Genomic DNA, 24,055 nt, shown 5'->3' on the forward strand with positions numbered 1-24,055 from the left:
CAGCTTGTTGATTATGCGGATGTGGAAAGCAGGCTAAGTGGATCCGATAACCTGTCATCCAAGATGCATCCTTTCCCTTGCTCAGCCCTGCTCACCTGCTTTGGAAATGCACATGAAAACACTCCGTTTGACCAGCCCAATACAAGCCCTCTAGCCATGGAGGAGGAGAAGACCGAGGCAACCTCAGCAGTGTGCCTGCAGCCATCTGCTATAGCAGCCAGCAGCATCAAGCACGGAGGAAAGAAGGACAGCGAGGAGATGTTCAAAGCCAGCAGATGCTCTGAAAAACACAGTCGCGCAAGCAGCAATTTTAGCAATCATGCTGCTGCTCCGTCAGTGTCTGCTACCACAGAGTCATCAGTGTTTGCTGCTAACGAGCTAAGCCATGATGTTATTGCACTCTGTACTCACATCCCCAGACCATCCATCATCCACGTGCCAAAGGTGAGTGCTCTAGAAGTCGCTATGCAACAAGGTAAGAGAATTGGCTCACTTTAACAAAGTATAAAATGGGAGGAAAAAAATCCATAGGAGCATTTGTCTTGTATTGATTGGCATGCAGTCAAGAAAGGACTAATGGCTGTTCTTACTAAAACAATACAGTATGACAGCTATAGCTTTCCTGCACTATTATCAGAAGCCTTAGGGGATGTTTGTAATAATACCGGGCACTTTTACAGTATGTTTTATTCAGTCATCTTCCTATCTTTTGGTGATCCTCACCCATTTTGGACCAGATCCAAAATCCCTTGAAATGTACAGGCTTTTTTTTTTTTTTTTTCCACGGACTTGAGTGAACGCTGCATTTTTGCCACCTCAGCCAGGTGCCTTGAGGCTGCGGCACCAGTGACTGCAGAATCCTTTTTCCATCTTATTTTTATCTTGTGTGTGCTTGGAGGCAACAGTAAGGTTTTGAGTACAGTTTTTGTGAATTCAAGTTATTCTTACCTGAATAAGAAGATCACAAGCTGGGTATTTTGCCGTTGGTACTACTAAAAAAATGAATAGTAATGGACAAATAGCGCTGTTCTCATTTTCTCTTGGTTAGGTAACTGGAGAACACATGCTTTGTTTCCCCCGATAAACACTGAGGAATAGAAGCCACATGTGTAACTCAACTTTTTTATACCACAGCTTTTATTTACTAGCCCGTTCCTCTACCAATTTCCCTGCCAAATCACATAGATTCAGAGTGCCTCTCCTCACTTCCCCTTCACGGTCTGGTAATAGTGTGTTTGGCAAAGATGTCTGTCCTGCTTCTAGAAGAAGTGTTAGAAAAAGATTTAATATGAGATACATCTGCTGAAATTAAGAAAATTATCAGAATCAGGGTTTCCAGATGGCTTTTGCTGCTATTACCAGAGCTGGGGGCTCTGTAGACCTCCGTTTCAGTCCTGTTGCCATCAATCACAGTCCCTAGGTAGAAAATAAGGAACAACTGGAGCTGCCTGAGAGCAAGAATTTGCTTCAGTGTAAAAGGGAGGGCTGGCTATGGAGGTGCTGGGATCTCTCTTTCATGTGAGGTTTTGAAGAAGAGCTAGTTGACCATTGTCTGGGGATGGAGTAAGTATATTTAGTTTGGCTGTCATTCAAGGAGCCAAACCAGATGCTATCAAGGTCTCCCTCACCACCACATTTCTGTGGTTTCACTTGCATTTTTTTTTTTTTTGGCTTGGGAGGTTCAGGTTGGATGTTAGTAAAGGCTTTCTCACCTGGAGGGTAGTGCAGCATGGAAAGAGGTCACCCAGAAGTGATGGGCGTGCTGTGCTTGGAGGATTTCAAGACTTGGCTGGACAAAGCCAGGGCTGACCTGATGTAGTGTTGACAGCAGTCCTGCTTTGAGCAGAAGGTTGGATAAGAGATGTCAAGAGGCTCCTTCCAGACAATGTTTCTGCGGTTGTGTGATGTATGGATTTTGATGCATGTATGCTACTTGTAAGCACAAGGAATCGGGTTTGGACTGAGGCATCTTTTTGCTGTCACTGAGACAGCAATGCAGCCAGTGGTGCTCATGGCTTTACAACATTTCTGTGACAATTTCTCCCCTCCTTCTGCTCCTACCTGCTCCCTTCCAACCACTTCACCCTGCCTTTGCTCATCTGCTGCTCTTCTCTATACTATCAAAGCCACTGCCGATACCTATCTCATGCCACGAGTGTCCACTGTAGCAGAAGAAGTTCCCTACGTTGGGCACGGACATCTCTAGCCTGCACAGGTCAGTGGTGTTGGAGCAGGCAATGCTGAAGGGCTGACACTGTACCGATCCAAAGATGCTCCCGTGCCTTTGCAATGGTGGAGCAAGGATTCTGCTGACTGACCTGTGCCAGGGGTTTCTCTAGGAGTACACATGGTCAAATTTAGAAGTACAACTTTATAGCAATCGCCAGTCAGAGGCGTAGTCAGGAATGGGCCCCACTGCTCTGGACAATCTGGGTGATTCAAATTATTCAATCATCCAAGTCACCATATCAAATCATCCATCACTGGTTTGGGGTTTTTTTTAAGAACAAGTTACAAAAACATCCATCAGGATGATGTGTGGTCCTGCTGAACACCTTCTTCTAAGTGCCTTGATGTTTTCCTGTCACTGGGGAGACCTGCAAGGAAACTCCTTTTGACAGCTAGGAATTGGGCTTTCTGCTGCCCCTCAGCATTGAGACCTTCCTGCCAAGGTCTGTGGGGTCTTGTTGGTGACACTCATGAAGTCCCACACACATGAGGAGCATTTCTCTCTCCATGACACGCAGAGGCCGGATGTTATATCTGGTCCATCCCAGGCTGTCAGGGCACTCTGCTACCAATGGGCTGAGCTGAGCCAATTTTGGTGGTATGTCGGAGAGAAACAGGAGACCCACAAAGTTCTCAGTGTCTGAGTATCCACGTCCAGCTTTTCTGTAAGGGACTGTGCGTCAGAGACTTGCTCGGCGCCAGCTCTCAGTGCCTTGCTGCTTAACAGTGTCCTCCCTCTCAGCTCTGCCCATCAGCACAACCAGTTTTAAAATGTTAGTACCCTCAATGATTGCCTTCCCAAGCAAAAGGAAAATAAATAATTGAAGCAGAATAAGATGGGGCTATTCACAGAGGCTCTGTGGTGCACCGGTTGGAAGTAGAAGTACAGTGGGTGGAAGAAGGCGTGCAGAATGCGTACCGACTCTGATGGGATGAGAATGAAAGCATGGCAGATGGAGATACCGGGGAATTTGTACTCTCTGCCGCAGCAGGGGAAGAAACATCATAAATAGGGAGAGGAAGAAGAGGGTCCCAGCAACGGGACTGCAGCAGAGAATGGGGAAAAGCCCTGTAATGAAGAGAGAGGGAGGTTATGGTCATGGTGTGTGATGGGCTGGGGACCACACACGCAGCTGCTGGTGTGAGAGGGAGGAAGAAGATGGAGAGAAAAGGTGGTGGGAGGCACACAGGACATCTGGTATACATCTAAGGGAAGGGACTGGAATGCAGGGCTGAGGGAAAATGTGGGCCACGAGAAGAGAAAGAGGACCACAGGGTCTCTGTGAGCAGGGCGTGGGTGGCCTTGTTGGGAGGGCAGAGAGAAAAGGAGAGAAGAAAGCACAGGGCTGCCTGAGAACAGGGGCTGGAGGCATTTCAGTCCCCAAAGCAGAGCTCACACCTGTCCTAAAATAATCATATCCAGACATCGCTAAAGGAGCCAGTGAGGCTCAATGGAGAAGACACAGACTTCCATCCTCCTTGGTATATCTGAACTTCCCTTTGTATCTCAGTTTCTTCAGCTATAAAGCAGACAAAATTTGTCCCCTTTCCTATGCAATCATGATGAAATCTACAAATTAGATAACATATAACTGCTAAGTGGCAAAAGGTAAACATGCCATGTCAACACAGGAATCTCACAGTCCTATTTGAGACCTTTAATTCGTGTTCTTGCATCAAATTCTTCAATAAAAGCTGAAGTAATGTCAGGAAAAATGCTTATACTCTTTTGCCTCTCTCATTTTCAAAATGACATCAGCAAAGGGCTCATGACAAATATGCTGAGAACTTCCAGCACCAAGAGACCTGCTGTCTACCTGTCAGCATAATCCTTTTCAAGCAGAGGATCAGTCCATTTTTCACTAATAGCAGCACAAAATTCTAATTTGAGCACATAATATACTAATTAACAAGATCTTCCAGCTGACCCTCCCCACTGGGACACATAGTCACATATTTTGGATTACAATGGAGTTGCATGCATGTAACCAAATCCAGAATTTGATCAATTATTCCTTTTATGAGAAGACTGCATCTGCTCCAGATGGAGCCAACCTTAAATCCAATATAAACATGATTCCAACAAAAACTAGATTTGAATATAATTACCAAAGAGATTGACTTAGACTTGTTTGGTCACAAATTACTGTGGCAGCAATGTGCTTGTAAATAACTGACCGCCATTTTAATATTTAGAGATTGCCTCGATAATAAAGCATAATTAAATATCAATGAAATTCTCCATGTCTAGCATCTTTGTTCCGATTCTGACATGTAAAGAATTAATTCTTTTGTGTTTTGTATGCTGCCTTGAGGGTCTTTATCAAGACTTTACAAAGCCATAAATCAAAGCTGCCAGAACTACACACTGAAACATGCTTGCTCAATGTTTCAACTTCAGCTACAAGTTCAAAAATTTTCCTGTCTTCTATTTCCAAGTCCAGTTTTAGCCATTGATAAAGCCTGGGGTGGAAACTTAGGAGAAAGCCTTATTGTTCTGAATCAACAACTGTGCTATGACTCCAATAAATGTTTCATGTTGACAAAAGCATATTAGTGACCCTTTCTACTAGCAATATCATTCACCTGACTTGAACTCTGTTGACCTTCAGAGTTCAGCTTGGGTTTTTTTCCAAAACAAAAGAAACCCAAACATCATCCAATGCATTATGGAATCATTTCTTCCCTTTCAAGCTGTTTGAGACACCAAAAATCAGGACCTAAGACCTTAAATGAGAGATCCTGGGAATGATATGTCTGATGAAGTAAGCTGTGCTTCCCATTGCACCTGGGGAGCCTCACTGAAATCAGTCTCACCTGTGATTTCCTATATAAAGTGTCAGTCACACCTTTAGGGCACATAGACATCTTTAGAGGACCTCATAGCTACTTTCAAACCTTGAATGCATAACACTCTCTTTTTCACCTGCACCTTTTTGATACCTAGGTTAGTTATTTGGCTAGAGAAGCTAGAGACTGGATTTGATCCAGTGAAGCTCATTTTCAAGTCTCTGGACGTCAACAGACAGGCTGTTGGTACCATATTGACTCGCAATGACTTTACCAGGCTTTGGACCAGAACTGAGCTGAGTGGCAAGATAATGATGACAGACTCCCAAATTCAAAGGTGTAATTGCACCTGAGTCTGAGCAATTGAAAAGAAACTTCATTAATACCCCTCCCCACATAGAAGATAAATTTCTGTCATCATCCTCATTTTGTTCTTTGGATCTTTCTCTGGCCAGTTTGTAGGTATGGTTTATATCTAAGGTGTTCAAGAATTACACTGCATCAAAGGCTTGAGAGCTTGATTCCTCCCTGCTTGTCACTTTGCACAATTGTTTATACCCATGCAGATCAACTGTAAAACAGAGCCCGATCACAACTTGTCACACATTTACAAGAGGGGAAAGTGCTCATTGCGTGGAGATACAGGACTGCAAAAGATGAGGACAGTTGAGATGGAGGAAACATACCAGTAGTTGCCTAGGTGAAGCCCTACACTGAAGTGGTTAAATTCTGTAAATACATGAAACTCCATAGGTAAACTCCATAAATATATGAAAAATATGAACAGTCCATTTAAAATAACAGGACTTCTCACAGTCAAACTCACATGTACTTGTGGCTTTGTAGTACCAGCTTGTAGAGACACAGTCCTCGGGAGGATTCCTGGCACTGCTCGTGGTCTCCTGGGAAAAGGGCCAAGAGTGGTTGTGTTCAGCTCTCCCCAGCGCCAGATGACCCTGCGGGCCTGAGTGTCCGACTGCTGAAGGAAGCATTTCACGTACACTTTGGGAGTTTTTAAGTATTTTGATGACTAGTTAGCAGCTAAAAATTAGCAGGAAATGAACAGCATTACTTGGTGAACAGCAGCTAGTTGATACTGAACTGATTCCTTTGCTTACCTTTGCAAAGGTTTCACTCCAGCCCTCAGCAGAAGAGGATTGTAGTCATTTTATCAGTGAGACTGTGGAAATTGCATGGGGACAGTCTTTTCTCCAGCACAACAACCAGAAGCTACCTTTATTTTCCCCAAACTTACTCTGGTGCAAATTTGCTTTAATTTAAGCAAATTAAATCCAGAGGGTACATCCCTTCAAAATGCTCAAGCTGGGCAGTCAACTATGCGCTGTGGTTGCCAGAGAAACATTAACACCCTTGGCTCCTCCAGCATTTGCAGGAGCTTAGCACCTCAAATAAAATATCATTTATTTAAATTATATTTACTCTTTAACACTTTGGCAAATTCAGCTGGGAGATTATGGCCTTGGTGATTTGGCCAGAGCCCTCCAAGAAGCTTGAGAGAGTCCTTGGACAGGATTCATTTTTTTTTGACTCTGCTTCCTTGTGCTTTACCACCAAACCCTCTCTTAGTAGTGTATGCTACTGTAATGTTTTCCCTTCATCTCTTCCTCTTAATCTTGACTTTCTAGCTGGCAGCTGCCTGGGGAGAGTGTGTGTGGGCTGGGAGTTCTTGACTCTCAATATAAACAGCACCTAAGTGAAACCAGACTTTCTCATGGTATTTTTTCTTTGCTTTCCACTCCCACATAAACACGGAGGTAACGGCATTGAGCGGTGTAGAGCTTTTCATCCTGGCCAATGCACAACTCATTTACTTCCGTGACCCGCACATATGCAAAATAAAATCCATCCTAGTAGTAGAAGTCGCAAGCTCTGATCAAAGAGACCCCGTGTCCCGTCCCGGGCTGGTGCACATCAGCGTTGCCAGCCCTAAGCTGGCACGTCTCCGCACAGACCGATGAGCACCACCACCCCTCTCCTGCCTGCAGCATTCTGCCATCCAGCAACCGTCCCTTTCATCTTTCACGTGGCATTGCTTGTGTTGATACATAACTACCCAGGATGTGACCTCGACCAAAATGGTGCAGTTTCCTCTATTTGACGTGGAGCTCTTCTTTTTTCTTTTTCTAAACCTAGCTCCTACTCCTTCATTTCTCAGCTTCCATCAGCTGGGTTATTTTTTGCAGAGGGATCATGCAACTTTCAGCTGCTGTTCTGCAATCGCTGAGTGGTAAGGTACAGCCTAAGAGCTTCCTTCATGCCCTCTCTCACCCTGAAACCTATTCCAACAGCTCTTGGTAGTAATGAACCTCCTGTGTGCCAACAATAATAATAGAAATAGTAAAGCTTTCAGGGAGTTCTTGGAAGTCACAAGACCCTTGTTTAAAGGGGATTAAGGAGGAGAATTTGTGAAGTTTCATGAAAGGTACTTCTGAAAACAAGATATTGTAACAAGAGCACTTTGAAACCTCCGCTGGGAAACTGGAGACCAGATGAAACTTGACAGGTTTTGGGTTTCATCACCAACACAGAACAGCCCAGGGTCACTGAAGAGTTCATACCCCTTCTACTCTTAGGGTGAGCACAAGGGTCCTGGGATGCTGCTATGCGAGTAAACACAGGCATCCCATTAGCATTCAGTTTTTTGTTTTTGCTGACTTTAGCACCTGCAGAACTGGTACTGTTCAGCCTTTGTAAGCTTTCTCGTCCCATTTGCATGTTCTCCATAGCCTTGCTCTGAACACAACGTGGATGTTGTCTTAGCATCCTCCTTTCTTCTGCCTTTCAGTAAATTAAAGGGTGTTCACAGCTCTCAAGGGGAGATAAGATGCAGTTTGAATCAATGGAGTAATTACAGAAGAATATGATACTAATGGAGCTGATTTGAATGCGTATCTAAGGATGAATGCTATGGCTCCATGCCCAGACGGTGCACACTTTCCTCATGATGAGTTATTTATGACTTGACACATCGTGGCTCTGCAGTTTTATGGCTCGGCAGCGTTCATGTCGTTGATAAAGCAAACTCTGTCAATATTTTGCATTCTTAGTGATCCAGGCCTGACTGCTGAGCAATATTCCTATCTGATACAGCTGTGGCCACTCTGTCTGCAGCAGCAAAAGCAGAAGAGAAAGGTTGATACAACTTCACCAAGGGCAAATCATGCCTGACTAAGTGGCCGTAGAAGTGGCCTTCTATGATGAAGTGACTGCATCAGTGGGCAAGAGAGGAGCTACTGCTGTCACCTGACTGGACTTCTGGAAGGCCTTTGTTATGGTCCCCCACAACATTCTTGTCTCTAAATTGGAGAGATACAGATTTGATGGATAGACTATTAGATGTATAAGTATTTGGCTGCATGGCCTCATCCAAAGAGTTACACTCAACACCTCAGTGTCCAAGTGGAAACCAGCAATGAGTGGTGTCCCTTAGGGGTCCGTACTGGTACTAATACTATTTAATATCTTCACTAATGACATATTCCGATTGAGTGTACCTTCAGTTTGCAGATGACACCAAGCTGAGTGATGCGGGTGATTTGCTAGAGGGAAGGGATGCCATCCAGAGGGACCTTGACAGGCTTGAGGAGTGGGCCCATGTGAACCTCATGAAGTTCAACAAGGCCAAGTGCAAGGTCCTGCACCTGTGTTGAGTCAATCCCAAGTATCAATTCAGGCTGGGGGATGAATGGATTGAGAGCAGCCCTGAGGAGATGGACTTGGAGATATTGGTGGATGAAAAATTTGGCATGATCCATCAATGTGTGCTTCCAACCCAGAAAGCCAACCATACCCTGGGCTGCATCACAAGAAGTGTGACCAGCAGGTCGAGGGAGGGGATTCTGCCCATCTACTCCGCTCTGGGGAGACCCCCCCTGCAGGACTGCCTTCAGCTCTGTGGACCCCAAGATAAGAAGGATACGGAACTGCTGGAGCAAGTCCAGAGGAGGCTACAAACATGATCTGAGCGCTGGAGCACCTCTGCTGTGAGGACAGGCTGAGAGACTTGGGGTTGTTCAGCCTGGAGAAGAGAAGGCTCCAGGGAGACCTTGTTGCAACCTTTCAGTAGTTAAACAGGGCTTACTTTTACCAGGGCTTGTAGTGACAGGACAAGGGGCAATGGTTTTAAACTGAAAGAGTTTTGGACATAAGGAAGAAATTTTTTGCGCTGAGGATGGTGGAACACTGGAGCAGGTTGTCCAGGGAAGCTGTGGATGCCCCATCACTGGAAGTATTCAAGCCCAGGTTGGATGGGGCTTTGAGCAACCTGGTCTAGTGGAAGGTGTCCCTGCCCATGGCAGGGGGGTGGGAACAAGATGATCTACAAAGGTCCTTTCCAACCCAAACCCTTCTGTGATTCTATGACATCTCTCCTTAATAAAGAAGAAGGGCTGAGCTCAGGTTACCTAAAAGGACACATGGCTTCCCAGAGACATGCAAGAGCTTGGGACCATGCAAGTCTTGACTGCTCTCCCAAACAGAGAGCTCAGGCAGGATAAACCTAACCAGAGAGGCTAGTGACATACTCAGCTTGCACCGCTCCAGCCATGAGGCTGTTTTTCCCCAGTCAGCTGTTGCAGCCCTCTGCTCCAGGTTTTTACAACAGATAAGCATAAGAAAATTATCAAAAACCTGGTTCAGTTTTGATTTCCTCTTGAGACCAGTGTTTTCACTGAGGATCCTCTGCGCTGTATTGGTTTGAAGTCAGTTTTAGTAGCCAGAGTTCTGTACCTAAGGAGCCTACTCCAGCACCAAACTGTTCATCAGCCCCGCAGGAAGTCATTTTCCAGCCTGTAGGACCCTGGAGACTCTGCCTGTGAATCAAGACCAAGTCTTACATGAACATGACTGTATATTGGCCCAGAGACATGAAGCTCAAGAAATCCAAAACTTCATGGATTTTATTTATATAGATACATAAATACACACACACACACACATATATATAAATATATATACATACTATGTATATAATTATAGGTATATCATTATATTCAGATGTAATAGATTGCAGTATAGCTATTTTGGGACCTTCAGAGTCCATGCCCTGTGGCATCACTTGCTTCTGGCATGACAGTGTTCATCTTTGCTTCTGCGTTTCTTATTTGCCCCATAGCCATAGGTTGAGGACTATTGTATGTAGAGATATCATAATACCTACTACACTGGGGCTAGGTTGTAACACAAAATATATATCTGAAAGGCAATGGCTTGGCAGTAGTTCAGCTGTACAATGATATGAGCATTCAGCCTCCTCCAACCAACATGCCTAAATACTGACCTTTAGAAAAGTTGTATATAAACCATTAAAAAGGTCTTATTTCTTGATTATTTTTAATGGAAGCATTTAGACCACAAATAAGTGTGCCAACTGTGGCAAAGACCAAATCATCTGGGCCATTAGTTCCCCTAATGAAACAACTGGGCACAGCCAGACCTAAGTGTTTGATGTGGTCATCCCAAGAGAGATTGCCATTGATTTCAGTGCCTGAGCATCAGATGCAAAATGCTGTTGTTTGAGCTTTGCAGGCTTCAGAACATGCACATGGAGCTCTATTTTGGGTAAAGACTCTACACGGAGACTAAAACCCCTCCAAGAATAATGCCAGGTTTCTGTAATTTAGGACCAGCTATACATTTTGAAAGCAGCCCTATTCTCTCACCCTTTTTTCCATGCACCAGCAGTCATGACTCTCCAGCTGCTCTGTTTAAATTAGTGCTTTTTTGTAACTCTTTAATTAAGCAGGAGAATGCCACAGCAATAGCAGAAGGGACCCTTAGCTTTCCCGCCCTGACACAAAGCAGACATATGCCGTGACTAACAAGACGATGCCTTCTCTGGGGACAGGATGGTCTTTTCACCCATACACACACATAGCTGCCTCCAGTCCTGCTGTTGTGTTGGCTCCGAGAAGAGAAGCTGAGCAAAGGCATATAACAGAGCCAACAAATAATTCAGCCAGTAAAAGTTGTTGAATAGTGTTTAGACCCAGACGCCATAAAACATGTGTTCCTTGCTCTGCAATTTCAGATCGTAAAGGTGAGGAAGGGTAAAAAGATCTAACTGATCTGTTTGGTAACAGAATTTGTGTCTGTCCTTTGGTGTATTATGAAAAACAGTAGCTGGATGCCAGAAGATGAAATTCATTTTTAGGTACCTAAAGTGAAATTTGCACAGATATTTCTTGCTGCTGAGGAACATGAGCCCTTGACTTGGCATCTGTAGGAACCAACCCCAGATAACCAAAATCGGGCATCAAAAAGTAGCAATACTAGAGGACTTTGTTTGAGTGTTAGACTTAAATCTTCCACTGCCTGGCTGAGTGATCTAGACCCTTCTGGGGAACAAAGAAAATGTAATTAAATGCAGCATGACTCTGCTGTCCAGGTTTCAGCTCAATGACATTTCAAATGGCTGATACAATTTCTTTCCAACTGACTGGTGTCTTCACTAGGAAGTGCAAGCGCTCAAGTGATCCAGAGAAGCATCAATACCTGATGGGATGAGGCCGATCTCCCACCAGAGCAGGGTATTTTTCAGACTTAAATTTATTTGTGTGAGCAAAAATTTGCCCTCTTCCCTGTGAGGACCACAGTAACGCGTGTTCAGCTTCTCTGGATGTCTCCATGGGCAGGTCCTTTTCTAATATTAAGGCCAACTCTTCCTCTGCTTCCACAAACCTGTCTCAAAGCTCTTCTGTCTTCTGCCAGCTTCTTCTGCAGACCTGCCAGACCTTGACAGACCATTCCTTTTAGATGCCCAAACTTCTTGGTACTAGCTGTCTCCCTGCTAAGAAGATATGTGGACTTCTAGAGGTTAAAAGCAAACATGTCTTATAATGCAAAAATGAGTTTCAGTTCTGCTTCTGTCTATTCAGCTTCAAAACCTGAGTGAACTTCAGTCTTTCACATTGCATTTTGCCCCACTCTCTGGAGGATGTACATAAGAATTTTTCTTCCAATTTCTCTGCTGTTACTCAATCAGATACGATCCTTTGACAGAAGCATCTAATATTCGTTATGGTGTTACCATACAATTCCCATTATACACAACCTCCACCTTTTGCAGGTTTTCTTAGTTGTGACATTTGCAAATGATTAATTAAGAAAACCCACCAGAATAGATTTGTCTTGTTTCAGCCAAATATAATCATGTAAATAATTTCAAACATTGCAATGTCATAATTTCAAGACAAGTTTGTTTTCACTGCACAGGAGTTCAGCAGTATAACATCTCATATTATAACTTTGTTTAACAGAAAAGTATGTGAAATCAAGTCCCAGATCTTGAGATCCTCTGGTCTGAAATCATGCACAGTTTCTGAAAGGACAGAGTGGCAGTCTCATCTCTCAGGAAGTTCAAACAATAAACTGAAGCACTAAATGAAAATTATTTACACTGAGTCATCATCCATTGGCAGAAGAATCTCACTAGTAGGATGGTTTCTTTTCATGTGCAACTCAGAACAGTGAAAAAGAGAAGTATTTAAGGTCCAAAAATGGCCATGAGATGATACATAAAGGTAGATGTATAGGTGAGGTAGGAGAGCAGAAGAAGAAGAGAATATCTGTGCCTACAAGATCCTCTCTGAAAGTCACAATCACTGCCAATACACCTCTTGACATGACTCCTGTTTGCTGGAGATGGGCATTTCCAGGTGTCTTGCTCTAGCTTAGCAATGGGGTACAAAACAAAGCAGTGTCATCTTGAAAGTCTTCTCCTTCCCTTGGTTCTCACCTTGACAAGGTTTAGCTGGCCCAAACTCAACAGCTGAAGTCATCCACCATCATGACATGTTGGGACATTTTTCAGACTCCTTTCACATACAGCTGTGGCCGTTCTGGTCTCCCTGGTCAAATGAAACTGTTCCTGCTCAGAAGCCTACAGAGGTTGAAGCAATCACATCATGGATGCCACAGTCTTTCGGGTTCATCTTTGCTGCTTGAGGCTTTCATATCCTTTGGGTGTGTACTCCTCCTGGCCCTGGGCAAAGGCTGAGGTGGGCTGGGTCTCTCTTGCTGGTAGCAACTAGTTGCTCCCATAACATCTTCTGCTTCTTGCCTTTACATTGGGATTGTTGGGGTTTTTTTTGTAATATGATTTTAGCATTTCTTGGCCCAGGGGGAATAATCACAGATGGAAATTACCGAGTTTCAGGAGTCCCTCTGGTTCCTGGCCATGACTTTCTGGTGCTTTTCTCCAACTGGGCTCAGTGGGCTGAAACCGGAGCTGCAGCCACGATGGGTAGGGACAGGAGATGGCTTGTGCACCTCAAAGCTCATCTGCTCTCCCCCCATGCACTGCAGCTTGTTCAATAAAAGCTCTTACCTCTTGGTACAAGACATGGCAGGTCTGCTCTGCCTTCCTTCACCCCATCCCTGCAGAGGGACATGTGCCCTGTCTCTTCCCTTCCCTTCTCATCAGAGATGGTTTGAAGCTGGCAGTCATGCCTGACTTTCACCCAACATTAGATGACAGTCTCTGCTGTCTCTTAAAAACCAGAGCATGTTCCAAGTCCTCGTGGATGCTGAGAAAAGCAAGAATACCCTAGAGGCACAGAAAGCAAATAAAATTAACAGTGCTTTAGTATCAAAGCAAATACCATTATTCTGAACATGCCTGGCTTTTGGTTTGAGCATCCCTGGAGCCACGCACACATGCACACACACACGCACACTCACAGAGTGGTGTTTAAAGGCTTCCCAGGAAGGGCAAGAGGATAAAAAACCAGCCTGAGCCCCCCAAGAAGTGTAGAGGGGAGACTCCCAAGAGGGCTCCGAAGGTGCCTGTTGCTCCTGCCCCAGCACGGCTCCAGGGACAGCAGGGGCTGGACCCAGTTATTGGGGCTCTGGCTGAACCTGGTGGCCTTAAGCAACTGCTTGCTCTTATTTTTCTAGCTTTAATTTTTGGGGGATTCTCCAGTTTTCAGAGGGATTTGTCTTTTCTGTAGGAGAATTTTTCCAGCGGGCTTTGCTTGTATGTGTTTGGAAGAAGGCTGACACAAGCGGATTTTAATTAAACCATTCTTTTAGCTCCCCAGGCTAGTGTAATTTAACTTCTTCTCAGAGATAATGTTAACACTTACGTCACTTTTCATCATCATTAGTTTCACTTGTGGAACTGCATTGGAGAGAAACCCCCTGGACGCAAATGCTCATTGAATCCTATTGTTTCAGTTCCCTTCAGCTATCATTTCTCAGCTTAAGAACAAATGTTACCAGCAACAGGAAAGAGCTTGATTTTCCAACAAAATCAGCAAAATTGCACATGCAGAGAACAGACATAATATTTCACTAAGATCTGCCTGGTTAGAGGCATTACTTGTCAATAAAATGAAAAAAACCCAAAACAAAACTGTCAGGTACTGTTGGAAGGGGACTGAAGTGGGAGACTTGCAGATCAGTGGCATCACAGAGGCACAGGTCTGAAGGACAGGAGAGCAGGGATGCGGGGAGGTGGGGAGAGCCCTCCTCTGCTCCCCACTCCGCAGTTCTCCCTCTCTTCTCACTCACTTCTCAGTTCATTAGCAGCCCTGATTGCCATCTGAAGTAATAAAATAAACACCACCTCAAGTGGAGTATCCTAGGATTAGCTGCTCAGGCCTGGCAGAGTATGAGCTCACACTTTGCTGAGCTCTGAAGAACAGGCAGACAAATAAGAAAGTATGGATTGAGTGTGTTGGTTATTATATTGCCCTCCAATGTGCAAAAGCTGTGCTATTTCATTTCAGAGGTTCATCCTTTGTTGCAAGGACAGTGAGGAGGGGCAGCTCTTGTGCAGCAAGGCTTAGTGAGGTCTTAAACCCCAAGAGGAAGGAATGTATATATTCAGATATAAAGACACATCTGGAGCCCAGCTTGCTTTAATGCTGCTCCTAGGAGATTTACTTTGGGTGCTAGACAAAGCTACGATCATTTTGGTAGTTTACATTGACAAGGTGGTGTCCCCCACTCAGCCCATACAGGCATGTAACCAGAGATGTGCTACCGTTCCTCCATTTTACAGGGCAAAATGCTGGGGGGCTTGTGGTGGGTCCCCCATCATCTCCCTGCCCTGGAGGTGGGTGCAGCAAGAGCAGCCACTGGTTGTACCTGCCCTTGGTGCATGCACACCCATGCTCCGGCACAGGAGGGGGAATATTTAAGCCCAGGCTGAGTTTTTGCATATCCTGAACGCTCTCCCTAACCCGCAGGACCCTGTAAATCACGTAGGTTATTTAAAGAAACGATGCTGCTCTCCAAGATGCACCAAGACGTTAGAGGAAAGAAGTCTAATCTAATTTGATGGGTTTCTCATGATGGGTTTCTTTTCTAAAATATAGTGTCACTGTGATTGTAACCTCTGCTCTGATAGCTGTCACAGTATGTGGGTCTGGCCCCTTGGTCCCTTCCCACACGCCTTCCCTTTCTCTCCTCTGAGCCTGCCTTTCATCTCTTATTTCTTAATGTTTCTCCCTAAAGTGCATTTGCTGTTGTAAACCCTAACCTGGCCTTCGAAATGCCTTGGCAAACCTGTGTAAAATATGACAAGAAATGCTAGACACGGTGCTGCTCCCCCCCTTCCTTCCCACCCCCTCCAAAACAACCCAAATATCGCAAGGTTTCGGGCTGATGAGCTCCATGAGCTGTTTTTGCTCACGGCTGTAGACCCAGTGCAGTTGGCTCAAGCTCAGCCGCAGGGGTGGTGGGCTCTTGCAGGAAGGGAAGGGCTGAGAGGTAAATGCAGAGGGATGCGAGTCCCTAACCCAGCCTGTCACTTGAGAAATCACAGCCCGACAGCACAGCCAGTGGGAAGGCAGAGGTGGGAGAGAAGGAGAAACTCCATTAATACTGAAAAACTGGAATTGTGGCAAGTTTTGGCAGCTGACTGAAACCCACCTCGAGCCTGCTTCCTCTCCTGTTCCTCCCGAAGTCAGTGTGGTTTGAACAAGAGCAGCACGGAGACCTGAATGTGTATTTTGTAATTTCACTTTTTTTATTCATTTTACCAAAGCACAAGCATACATCACGACTGAAATAATTTCTGTTTCTGCTAAAGAAATTGGTGGTGGTGGTTTTGTTGTTTGGCAAACAAAACAAAGCAAAAAGCCAAGATGGGAAACTTACATCAGCTCTAATAAGTTTATTAATATTCACCATGGCTGTACATCAGAAAATTCGAGTATCATAATACGGCTTCTTAAAGTATTAATGTTTGATACCAGTGTGGTTATTTCGACTCTGCTCTTCTGTTTTTCCTGGTTGTATCATAAAATGCATCACACAGCCTGACACCTGCTAACCTCTAGAAATACCCAACTACAGTGATGCCGATGATTTTCTGTAAATGATCGGTTCAAAGGCTTTTAACATATTTTGGACCTGAGTCATTACGGATTTCTGGTGATGGCAAAGGGTAATAAGATAATGGGTATGTATTTTCCAGCGCTGTGCTTGACTCATCCTGCCAGCCTGCTCTGTGCAGGTGGAGCTGGCGGGCAAGGACCCAAAACATTTACATTGCACATCGGGTCTGTAAGTGGAACAATAAGGAGCAGCTTAGCAGAGTTACTGAACTGATACAGGAATTTGGCATTGCATCGGCTTTCTTCTTACCTAAGGGGAGTGTGGTGAACATGTGCGACTAATGTTCTGGGTCTTTCAGGGGACACAGGTAATCTAATATGGCGAAGTAAACTTTTTTTCAGGAATAAATTAGAGGTGAGCTACTCCACTTTATTTTTCAACCTCTTTTTTATCCTTGTCCTTCAGCTGGCTTAAAAACAAGGGTGGGGATGTTTGAGAAGGAATCTCCCAGGTAACTGGGATGCAAGGATTTGATGCAGATCTTTCTTTACTGCAAATGATATCATATCATATCATATCTATTATTATCAGGAGACTTGTGCAGCTCTATGACTTGATACACTGCCAGGGTCAGATTAGGAGCTCTGGAAGTTTAGCTTTGATTTCAAAAGGAGATATTTAGCTAATAATCCTTTGCAGGTTCACACAGGAATGCAGAGAGGAGGTGTTTCTAGGCTGAGGGACTGACAGATTTATTACCCTGCTATCTGCCGTGAGCGTGGGCTGGGAAAGGGCAGTGGTGGAAGGCTGCAGAAGGCATTAAACCCTGCCTTGCTGACAGAAGCAAATTGTGGCAGCTTCCCCCTCCCGGCAGCTCATTTCCCTTTCCCCTTCCCCTCTTTTGTCCCCCTTTCTGCTATATCGAGGCACTTTATATAGCGGCTTTGCTAGCTGCACCCCGAAATTGCTACAGCTCTGCTAGTGGTTTTTCTTCAGTTTCTTCTGCTCTCTAAGCAAAAAACATGTAGTATAGAGCACTGTGCTGTGTTTTCAACTTACTGAGCACCTCCTAAGCAGACTTTCCTTCTACTTAGTTCAGGGAGATTCTTACAAACAAAAATCTTCTATTTTGTCTTTGCAAAAGTCTTCTACAGAGAAGACTCTGCAACTTCAGTACCCCAAACTTGCCAGGTACTGCCTAAGATGAGGGTGACGGTTCCTTCTGGGATATTAGATCTGGATTGCACGTCTATTACAAGGACATACTTTCTTCCAGTTTTGGACAAGCTCCTTTTTTAACCCAGATGTCACAAAACAGCATATGCAAACAGCACATGCTTCAGATTTGTGTAGCGCCTCCTCACCTCCCTTTCTCCCCAGCAGCGCCTTCCTCCCCTCCAGAGTTCTCTGCTGCAAGGGAAGGAGCAGTTTCTTCTCCCAGCTTTGACCTGTAGATTGACACATGGCTCAGCTTTGCCCCTGTCTGCACTCCTGCCCTCTCCGTTTGTCTGCTCTGCACCCCGTGTCCCAGATTTGCTGGCACAGCACAGGACCGAGGAGGTTTGGAGCAGGTTTTGGTAAGGCAGGGAGCAGTCTCACTGCGATAACCCCACAGCTCGCGTCCGCGTTGCAACAGGGCTCTGTTCCACCTTGTGCAAAGGCTGAGGTTCACCCTGGTCAGCAGTAGCTGACAAGATACAGGCTCCATGCTCCACTCAGTCCCCTGATCGCTAACCTTGTATCTCCTAAGGCTATCCCAAACATATCCTAAGGATAAGAAGTTATCCTAAAGGAGCTGGGGTGAATGACTTCCCTACAGAGCAACGTTGCATCACAGGTGAGACATGGAAAAAATCCCACCCAGACGGGAGGACTGCTCCATCCTTTGATTTCCACCTTCCTGCATTCATCCAGGATATGCCCTGGCAGATGGTCTGAAGGCTCAGATGATCTGTTGGCCTCAATCAACTGCTCACATAAATTCTGCAAGGAAGTCTGTCAATACTAAAACACCCAAGAAATGAATTTGTGGTAAATTCCTTTGATCTCTCATGAGATATTTGAAACCAGACCATAGCTGACTGTTAAGGTTTGCCTACTTCACGTTTCTGGGAAAGGAACTGCCTTCCTTTACATGTCCCATTTATGCCTCTCATTTATGGCACTCCTGCACTCCTGCAGGATAAAATTGCTCATTTCTGCTGGTATGGCTATGTAAAGTCCTCTAGAGAATTAGAAATCACTGCCTCTCTTCAGAATTTTGTTGTAATAAAAAGAAGGCACTCTGAAAGAAATCCATATGACAAAATGAATAGCCTGAAAGGGCAAAAGAAATCTTTATGCACATCTAATCTAACCTCCCAAAGAGCATAGCCATTGACTATTATGTAGTAATATCCCTACAAAGATCAACAAGAAAACTCAGCAGCATTTCAGCTTGTCTGTGAAAGAGATGTCTGTTTTACTCCATCAGTTTTGAAAGGGGCATTGCTTAGAGCTAAGCAGCGTGGTTTTTTGATTCAGCTACTGCAAAAAGAGGAAAGGAGAGTCAGCCGCCTTCTCATTGCTGTTGGCTGAATTTACTTTTCTTCCTTCTCTAAATTCTGCTGGGTTTAGCCTCCTGTAGGCATTTTTGCTTGGTTAGCTACTAGGAATTGTTCCTTGGTAATGAAGGATGCTTTGTTAGCAGCATCCTAACCACCACATTCCTGATGGGCCTTTGAACTCATGAGAAGGCAACACCTTCCTTTTCTGGAAAGCAATTCTCTTGAACAGTGAGGAGTTGAAGGCTATTTGTGCTTGGAAAGCAGAATATGTCTGAAAGGAATGCAACTGTTTGTTCCCAGCCAAAAATCACACCTGTGAGCCTTTGATTCAGGGAATCCCATTGTGATGAAAAAGGCTTTGTAAAATAGCAGCATGGTCTCCCCCTGCGAAATAGAAGATTAAATCGTGATCACCCTGCTGTTGACTCAACTGTTAGCAGCTGAAATATTATTTGCTCAACACGCTTAACTCGGTTATGATCTGCAGAAAGATGCTGTGGTTAGAGTGCCTTTGAAATGCAATGGAGCCTCACAACTTCCCCATTAAAAGAGAATTATTCGTATTTACCAAAGGGAAAATTAAAAGCAGGTTTTCACAAGAAGTTCAAGCCAAGCCAGCTCTGCCTGGCTGCCAAAAGAGACAGTCCTGCTTCCCCGTCCCGTCCCACCCCACCCTATCCCCAGCCATGCACTCCAGCCAGGGCTAGCAGTTGTGAAACCACATGGTGAGGCAGGTCAGCCTGTTAATCTGGCTGAAAAATGACCCACCAAGCTGATCCAACTTGCTGGTAACTGCACGACAAGTTGTGCTGACACAAGGGAGCAAGCAGGAACGTGTGGCCAGGGCAGGGAGTAGGCAGGACCACACCTTTGGGTGACAACGTGGTCTTAGATTGGCTTAAACTGATTGTGAACCATGGGCATAGCTGAAGGGACATACCAATGTCGGTCCTGGTCCAGGACAGTGAGGTCCTGCTTCCCTCAGAGGGTTTTATAAGCAGAGACCAGAAAATCTCTTGACCAAGGTCAAGAGAAAGGCTGGTGTTGACTGCAACCAGAGCATGGAGAATGTGGGCTGAGTGTGATGGGACCCAAACCCAGCAGCCTGGCCAGCACCCGGGCGTGGGAGCACATCACCAGCTCTGCACTGTCAAGGTTTGTCATAGACAGGAGCTGGTTTATGAAATCCTAACCCTTCACAATCGTACTGCTATAAAGTTGTAAACACACGTGATAGCCCATGTGAGAGGTGCTGGTGGTGTCTCTCCCATGGACAGGTAGAGATGTATTTGCAGGAAGGGACAGAGGCAGTTCCCAAACCCTTTCTTCTCATGAACTCCTTGTATTCCTGCACGTAGGTGAAAAGATGGATTTCCTGGGGCAATGAAGGAGAGATTAACCCTCTCCCCATGGTTACTACCCAGTGTAACATGCATTTAATGAGTTATGCAATGTTAACAATTCTGTTCCCACTGCAGCTGTGTCCTCCCCCAACATGCACATTATATGGGCTGTTCCTGGCTCACAGGCTTTAATATAACCTCAGCGTGGGGATGTCTTTCTCCAGATATCGTTTCTGTGGTCTGCATTTTTGCATGCTTCATACTGTGATACATACTGTACAAGGCCTCCAGCTCTGCGGCTGACGTATAGCTCAGCCCCCCACGTGCCACCTGCACAGAAGGGGGTTGGAGTAAAGTTGGGGATAAATCACTGAGAAGGAACGTGCCCATTAAGGGGGGACGTGACAAACCTCTGCACTAAGACATCATAGGGCTGTGCATGTTGTTTGCATCTTGTTAAAGCAGAACATTTTTAGATCATATTTCTACCAACAATACTGCTGACTAAGGATGAAAGAGCTTTTCAAGGTTCTTTGCCTCATTTTCTTGTCTCATGCCAGCAGAGAAGTGCAGCCTCTCTGATCTGGGTGCTGGGTGTCCAGAGAGTCAGGCCACCACTGCTGCAGCTGTCCATCCGCCTTGCACCGTACATGTGCCATCAGGTTGTTCCCAAACCATAATGAAGAGTTTTCTACTTGGCAAATCCCAGCTAGAAAAGTGAGACTCCTAATCCTGGGCCATCCAGAGCTGTAAGGACAGGGCTACAACAAGGCAAGGGAACAGGCAGAGTGGTTGAAACCGAGAAACCATCTTTCAAGGCTCCCACAGCATAAATTCAAGATCAAATTTATTGTTACAGACTAGCATGACACCAAAAAGGGCAGTCCATCATCTCCTCCTTCCTTCCCCACATTGCTGTCCTTGTGCTGGCATGAAGACCAGTGCATTTACACAGTGACCGGGGATAGGGAACTGTTAGAGGATTGCTATGCTGACAGTCTTAACTGCAGCAGAGAAGAGCTTCACTCCAACCGGTTTGCTCCTCTGAAGCTCATGTTGTGGCTTTCAGTGCTGGTGCTGATCTAGGTGGAAAGAAAGCATCCATCCTGCACTTAAACCGTCCCTCTCTGGAGCTCTCCCTCTTCCCCCAGACTGTGAGGATCACTGTTTTGTGGATCACGGGACCATGCAGGACCCAGATGTTGTCCTTGCCTCGCGCTGTGCTGTATCGCAGGCACCAGCATTGCTTTTGGCTGTCCGCAACTCTCCTGCTGAGTGGCCTGACCACAAGTACTATGCAGCTCTGGTTGGTCGTGGGGAGACGATGAGCAATGGTCTGAACAGTAAGACACACCACTGTTGCTGATTTCAATGATTTTATGTTAGGCACTGCTTAGAAGATTCCATTTCTCTGCTGTAAAATTATGGCAGTCCAAGTTCCCAGCGAGGGGGTTCAGGCCCCTTCCTTGAACTTTTTATTATTGTTCTGAATCCAACCCCAAACTCATTTGGATTGGACTCCCCATTGGTTTTCCCCTGTCTTGTTCTAAAGGCTCTACTGCACGCTTCCCATAGGACTATTCTGCTAGAAAACACATTTATTATTAGAATTGTTAAAGCTACTTTGCTGATAAAGATCTCATCCTTCCTCCCCTCGAAAGCTCTACCAAGCTTCAGTAGAAATAAGAGCTCAGAGACTGCTGCCGTTTCGCTGCTGGCTGTCCCATCCCTCAGTGTAGGGTTGCAGGAGGGATTTGGGAGTGTTTGCTTCACGACTCAGAAGGGTCTTTCCAGCCTGGCAGACCCATGTGCCACAGCTTCAGGCAGGGACTTGCTCTGGCAGGTCTCTCTCCAGCCCTTCTCTGACTATACAAGATCATCAGCCTGTTCTTTCCAACTTGTGGGAAATAATTGGGTTTTCTGCAAGGCTGGCATCTCACTGCACTTTCCATGACTGAGGTTGAGCTGGGCTTTGTTAGGCTCTGTAGGTTTGGGTACCCATAGACCTTAGTGTATCTTCTGCGCTTGGTCAGCAGCCAGAGCTCGCAGTGGAGAGTGTGCTCTGGGAAATGGGGATGCTTACGAAAGTGGTTTTGGTTTGGTCGAACTTTCACAACAAGAACAAAGCAGGTTGGAGAAGTCTTTTTCCATAAGATTATAACAAATTTAAAGCAAGTCACTTTTGGGACAAGAGTACAGTGACCCCTATCTGAGTGACCAATTAATAACCAAGAACCATGGTTATTACACTAATTAATTTATTAATAGCCAAGTACCAGTCATGAAAGAAAGGTACTTGCCTTTCTGAGACGTCTATCTGAATGTATTAACATTGCGTGACTAATTTGCACTTTTGAGCAGACTAATTTGTACATTAATCTGAGTCGAATTTATAGCATGCCACATTTTTTCCAAAGTGCAGTTCAATTCCAGTTTTTCAGCACTAACAGACATTTATGATTGCAGAAGTGAAGTTGAAAAATAAACCAGAGACTGCAGAACCCTATTTACCCCGAAAGTTTGGTGATTGGTGGAGGCCAGACAGATTTATGTATTTCCCCTTGTAGAGGTCACATATTTTTAGTTCACAGATAGTTTTGTGAGATGCAGAAGAAGAATCCGAGACGAAAGTAACTGGAGACTTTTTAAGGTTGATTCTGGTGGCTATATCTCTTGCTCTGTTGGCTTTTTTTTTGAAATTATTCTAAGAATAGAACACCACTGGATATATAGGGCTGGGACAGATGGATGGCAGAGGTTCTCCAGGAGTCTGCAGTGGTGAAGGGTTACACTTGAAACTTGGGCATGGGGGGTCGAGAAACCTATTGAGGATTATGTAAAAGAGAACCAGCATGTGCCCAGGGCCAAAGAGGAGGTCTCTGCTAGAGGACCCCAATGGGGGAGGTTTGCATTGGAGAGGAGGGAGATGGGCTGCTGTAAAGGTGTGGGGAGCAGGAGGCAAAGATAGTTTTGCTTTGGGTTTTACAGCTAAGACCCCAGATGCTAATGCAGGAGGGGTGTTGTGTGACTGACTGAGCGAAGCTGTTGGGAAACCTGGAAAAAGGGAATGGAGGCGATGGCCATGTGGGAGGCTGATGGGCTTGTACATGTGGTACATTTGAATATCACATGGGAAACATGAAGCAGGACTGGGAGTTGTAACTCACACAGCAGGGCTCCATCTAAGTTTACTTGGGAAAGCCCAGAAGTCACTGAAGGTGCTGGAGAACGTATTTCTAAACAGGAAGATCTGCTTGGTAAATGCTAGTGGTATCTACACACATGTAGTACAAAGCAAGGAATGTCAAGAAGTTCACGTCCTGTGACATATGGTCCATAGAAGCCATTCTGCTGATGTCACTGCAATGCTGTTTGACCCAAGTGCCATCTGGATTGCTGTGTCACTTGGTGCCTCTAGTGTGCCATGTGTCTTAGTCCAGAAAATAATGAAGATTCAGGTTGGAAGCATTCTCCAATGAAGCTGGCTGTGGCGTCTACTTTTGCCCTTAGTTTGCCCTGTAGTACTCACATATTCACAAGATGGGCTTCTCCCTCTCTTTGCAGCCTGCCAGGTAATGTGTACCCACACTCACATCCAAATGTGTGATTAAGGTTGATTTGGACGAGCCCTTGGGCTGTTTTGATTTCCCTTGGGAGCTGCAGTGATCCCTCACAAGTCCCCGGGAATGCTGTCACCATCCATTCCACCCGACGGGACCTAGGGTGACAGGGCACGAGGGGACAGTGTGCTCCGCAGGACGCTCATCCCGCATCCCAGCTGGCCCATCCTGGCACGGAGGCTTCCCAGGCAAAGGAGCACACAAGGCTGGATGATGGCGTGTG

At 45.3% G+C, this 24,055-nt stretch overlaps 1 protein-coding gene across 1 annotated transcript; it reads left to right on the plus strand.

Moving 5' to 3' along the window:
• Positions 1-63: 63 nt before the first annotated feature.
• FAM107B (family with sequence similarity 107, member B) lies at positions 64-21,555 on the plus strand (the record flags this gene model as incomplete). The annotated part of the gene is made up of 2 exons (XM_009705531.1): positions 64-475; positions 21,364-21,555. Coding segments are annotated over exons 1-2 (604 nt in total), but the record flags the coding sequence as incomplete, so codon positions are not given.
• Between the last annotated feature and the right edge of the window lie 2,500 nt (positions 21,556-24,055).

The sequence above is a fragment of the Cariama cristata genome, unplaced genomic scaffold (assembly GCF_000690535.1).
Source record: "Cariama cristata isolate BGI_N322 unplaced genomic scaffold, ASM69053v1 scaffold7610, whole genome shotgun sequence".
Classification (NCBI taxonomy): domain Eukaryota; kingdom Metazoa; phylum Chordata; class Aves; order Cariamiformes; family Cariamidae; genus Cariama; species Cariama cristata.